Below are 4,926 nucleotides of genomic sequence, written 5' to 3'. Positions count from 1 at the left end.
TATGCCAAAGGTCTTATTTTTCCAGAAGATTGACGGAGCCAGAAGGGCAAGCCAGGTGGAGGCCCGAGGCCCCCACACACTAGGCCGGCACGGCCCAGGAGGGGCGCGCGCGGCCCTAGCGTGTGGCCCCCTCGGCCGGCCTCCGACGCCCTCCTTTGGACTACTTAACGCCTTCGACCTAAAAACGCACGGGAAGAAGTCGAAGTCGCCAGAAACCTTCCAGAACGCCGCCACATCGCGAAACTCCGTCTCGGGACCAGAAACTCCGTTCTGGCACTCCGCCGGGACGGGGAATTGGAGGAGATCATCGCCATCATCACCATCGACGCCTCTCCATCGACCAGCCATGTTTCCCCCATCCATGTGTGAGTAATTCCCCCGCTGTAAGATGAAGGGGATGGTAGGGATTGGATGAGATTGGTCATGTAATAGCATAAGATTGTTAGGGCATAGTGCCTAGTGTCCGTAATTGGTACTTTTATGATATTGTTGCAACTTGTTATGCTTAATGCTTGTCACTAGGGCCCGAGTGCCATGATCTCAGATCTGAACATGTTATCAATTCATGATGATATTCATTGCTTTATGATCTTACCCGCAAGTTGTATACACGTATTGTTGTCCGGAACCCGAGGCCCCAAAGTGACAGAAATTGGGACAACCGAAGGGGAAGGCGAATGATATGAGGATCACATGTGTTCACGGAGTGTTAATGCTTTGCTCCGGTGCTCTATTAAAAGGAGTACCTTAATTTCCAGTAGATTCCCTAGAGGCCCGGCTGCCACCGGCTGGTAGGACAAAAGATGTTGTGCAAGTTTCTCATTGCGAGCACGTACGACTAAATATGGAACACATGCCTATTGATTGATTAGTACTTGGATACCGTTTTATTATTATCTGCAAATGCCCTGCCTTGATTGTTACATGAGTTTCTCTCATCCATGCAACGCCCGTTCATCCATCCCTGTGCCTACAGTATTTTAATCCTGCTATTTACTATAATCACTATTGCTGTCTTTGTTACTCTGCTGCTGTTATTTCACTACTGCTACTGCTATAAAACTGTTACTACTGATAAACTCTTGCGAGCAAGTCCGTTTCCAGGTGCAGCTGAATTGACAACTCCGCTGTTAAGGCTTTCAAGTATTCTTTGTCTCCCCTTGTGTCGAATCAATAAATTGGGTTTTACTTCCCTCGAAGACTGTTGCGATCCCCTATACTTGTGGGTTATCACACTCCCAACAAGATCGCTGAAATTCACCGCTGGTTTCCTTATTTCAAGGTGAGCAATACTCTGTACAACTGATTTACACATTTTTGCATCATATTTGAGGGTGAACCTTGTGCTCTTCACATTTTTACAACAGAAATACCTAACCATTTGTTCACGGTCATGTCAGGATTGTGTTAGGGCCATTGATGGTACTCATATAACAGCGAAAGTGCCAAGAAGCCAGTCTCTTGCATACGGAGGAAGAAAGCACTACACCAGCTAGAATGTGCTTGCCACTGTTGATTTCGATATGAAGTTCACAAATGTGCTTGCTGGGTGGGAAGGATCAGCTCATGATGCAACGATTCTGACTGATAGTTTGAAGAGAATTGATGACCTGAAGATCCCTAAGGGTAAATTCTACCTACCTGATGCCGGCTATGCTTGCCGCCCTGGTTTTCTCCCACCCCTTCAGGTCGACAAGACACCACCTCAATGAGTTCTCTGCAAGGTTCTACCCCAAGAATGCGAAGGAACTCTTCAATCTCAGACACTCTAGCCTCAGGGTCACCGTTGAGAGGGCATTCGTAGCTTTGAAGAACGGATTTAAAATCCTTGACCAGAATCCTTTCCACACCTTCTCCACCCAGGTTAAGCTAGTTCTGGCTTGTTGCATTCTGCATAATTGGATCTTAGGTTGGGGTATTGATTTGTTCTTCTCGGGCGAGCATGACGTCCAGCGTGATGAATTTGATGTTGGCCATGGTGTTGCTGCCACCGATAACGTGGCTTGGAAGAATAATAGGCCGAAGTGGGCGAACTCTATGTGGGCTGACAGAGGCCATACCAGATCTGAAGAAGAAGAAGAAGAAGAAGAAGAAGAAGAAGAAGAAGAAGAAGAAGAAGAAGAAGAAGAAGAAGAAGAAGAAGAAGAAGAAGAAGAAGAAGAAGAAGAAGAAGAAGAAGAAGAATTTCCCTGATGTGTTGTGGTATGAAATACTCCAGTTTGTGTGTATGACTCGACTACTTGTGCGTTCTGAACTACCATTCGTGCTTAGCTAGGGCTTAGCTTGTGTTAAACTGCTATTTGAAAGTAGCTAGGACTGAACGATGTTATAAATAATCCCGCTTGTTAATTTGATTTGATGTTGTGATATCTCTTTGTTCGAACTGTTGAGGGTAATATCACCACTTGCGAGAAGTGGTAACTAAAAGTAAGTCATGTAGATTATCAATCAGACCAACTTGCGTAGTTCACAACACATTGCAGCTTACTTATCAACCAATCAAGGCACACAAACAGGCTGATTTTGTTTTTTAGAAACCAAACAAACTGCAATTCAGGATTTGATCTAGTTTGACATGACTGTGGGAAGAATATATGGCTCGATGCAGGAAAATACTGCGGCGAACCAATCAGGCCGCCGAAGCCGGTGCAGGCATGCGGGAACGAGTAGAAGTTCACTGCCAGTAACTAATCGGTGATGAGCTTGATCCCTTCCAGGCTAAGTCACCTCGTGTCGCACTGTCTCCCAAGCCACAATACTTAAACACGGGCGAAAAGAAGGGCGAGCACACGGCTCCAGCCAGCCAAAAGCGACGGTGAGCCACCGTCCATTATTGCACCACCAAAAGCACCAAAGCGCTGGCACCGCTCCTTGCCGCTGCCGGCTGCCGCTGTCTGTCGAGCCGATAATTAAGCATGGGTGCCGCGCGCGCACGGCGCTGGAAGCTGCTGTCCTTCCACTCCAAGCCGCCGCCGCCGCCGCCGCCGCCGCCACCGCCACCTCCAGCTCCAGCTCTGTCCCTGCCGGGCAAGGAGGAGGAAGAGGAGGACGTGCCGCGGGAGTTCCTGTGCCCCATCCTTGGCGCGCCCATGGCCGACCCGGTGATCCTGTCGTCGGGGCGGACGTACGAGCGGGCCTGCGTCCGAGCCTGCGCCGAGCTCTCGGTCTCTCCGCCTGGCGCCGAGGGCGAGCCGCCCTCGCCGGGCGGGATTGTCATACCCAACGACGCGCTCAGGGCGGCCATCCGGACTTGGCGCGCGCGCTCTGGCCGCGCCCCTCCCGCAGCCCCTTCCGCCGCGGCGGCAAGGGAGGCCGTGCTCCGGACGGTGCCAACGCCACGGCCACCAGGGAGGTCTTCTTCTAACCTGTCCTGCTCATCCAGGGCGTCCGCTGCGTCGACGTGGTCGTCGTCGTCACGGTCGTCATCAGATATAACAGCGGTCGAGCTGGACACGGTGCGCGCGAAGGAGGTGGCGAAAGAACCGGAGGGGGAAGTGGGCGAAGCGGCAGCGAAGGCTGCGGAGTCCGGGGAGGAGTGGGAGGTGGAGGCTGCGATGGCGGCGCTGCGGCAGGCGACGCGGGAGAGCGCGCCGAGGAGGCGGGCGCTGTGCGTGCCGCGGCTGCTCGCCGCGCTCCGTCGCCTGCTGCTGTCCGCGCGTCACTCCAACGCGGCGCGCGCGGACGCCGCCGCTGCTCTGGCCAACCTCTGCCTCGAGCCGGAGAACAGGGTGTCCATCGTCCGCGCGGGCGCCGTGCCGGCGCTCATCGAGGTGGTCGGCTCGGGCGCTGGCGCCTCGGACGCGTGCGAGCACGCGGCCGGCGCTCTCTTCGGCCTCGCCCTCCACGAGGGCAACCGCGCCGCCATCGGCGTGCTCGGCGCCGTGCCGCCTCTTCTCGCACTGCTTACCACCGGCGGCCACGCCCCGAGAGCGCGCCGCGACGCCGGGATGGCGCTGTACCACCTCTCCCTCGCCGCCGTTAACCAGTCTAAGCTCGCGCGCGCACCGGGAGCCGCCAAGAACCTGCTCTCCATCGCGTCCGATTCCACCGGGCTGTTGCCCGTCCGCAGGCTGGCCCTCATGGTGATCTGCAACGTTGCCGCCTGCGTCGAGGGGCGGACAGCGCTCATGGACGCCGGCGCCGTGGCGACGTTTTCCGCCATTCTTTCCGACGACCCTCACAGGTCGGAGCTCGATGAATGGTGCGTCGCGGCGCTGTACGACATGAGCATGGGGAGCCCACGGTTCCGGGGGCTCGCCAGAGCGGCCGGCGCCGACCGGCCCCTCATCCTCATCGCCGAGCAGGCGGAGCCCGGCGCCCACAAGGACATGGCGCGGAAGGCGCTGCGCGCGATGCTCGGCCTGGGCGACATCAACGGCGGAGGCCTTCATGACTTCAGTAACAGCGAGCGCAACGACGACGACAGCGGCACCATGGCGTCGTCCGCGCCGGTCCGCCGCCGGCGCGCCGCGAGCTGGGGAGCTCCTCCTGCCTCGAAGCTACAGAATTCACACCACTGGCGATCAGTATGCATCGATTGATTTACCATCTTGAGCCGGATGCTGGTGCATTGTTGTCATTGCAGTGCTTCTTTTTACTCATGTTTGCTGTGTCATTTTGGATTGGATGGTGAAGCTACAAACAGTTGTGCGGTTGGATCTGATTTTGCTCTTATTGTTATGACCGCAAAAGTGTATATAAGTGCCAATGCTCTGTTGGATCTTCCTTGCAAGTTTGTGCGTGCCTTTTCTGTGCATAATTGCATTATTTCAGCTATGTACTACCTAGCAACGGAATGTCAGAGATTGGAGATCACCTCAGGACTACACACTGATACCATAATGCCAAAGCGAGCTTATTTAGGTTGGTCTGAGGTCGAGATGTCAAGGTAGATGAGTTGAAACTTGAATAAGACCACTGTATTGA

At 54.6% G+C, this 4,926-nt stretch overlaps 1 protein-coding gene across 1 annotated transcript; it reads left to right on the top strand.

Moving 5' to 3' along the window:
• Nucleotides 1-2,915: 2,915 nt before the first annotated feature.
• LOC124682576 (U-box domain-containing protein 39-like) lies at nucleotides 2,916-4,725 on the top strand. Its single transcript, XM_047217231.1, has one exon. The coding sequence runs from the start codon at nucleotides 2,916-2,918 to the stop codon at nucleotides 4,539-4,541; it is 1,626 nt and encodes a 541-aa protein (XP_047073187.1). The 3' UTR covers nucleotides 4,542-4,725.
• Nucleotides 4,726-4,926: the final 201 nt, after the last annotated feature.

This window comes from Lolium rigidum, chromosome 1 (assembly GCF_022539505.1).
Source record: "Lolium rigidum isolate FL_2022 chromosome 1, APGP_CSIRO_Lrig_0.1, whole genome shotgun sequence".
Taxonomy (NCBI): Eukaryota; Viridiplantae; Streptophyta; class Magnoliopsida; order Poales; family Poaceae; genus Lolium; species Lolium rigidum.
The sequence above is the reverse complement of the archived record's forward strand: the minus strand, read 5'-3'. Positions and strand labels throughout refer to the sequence as shown.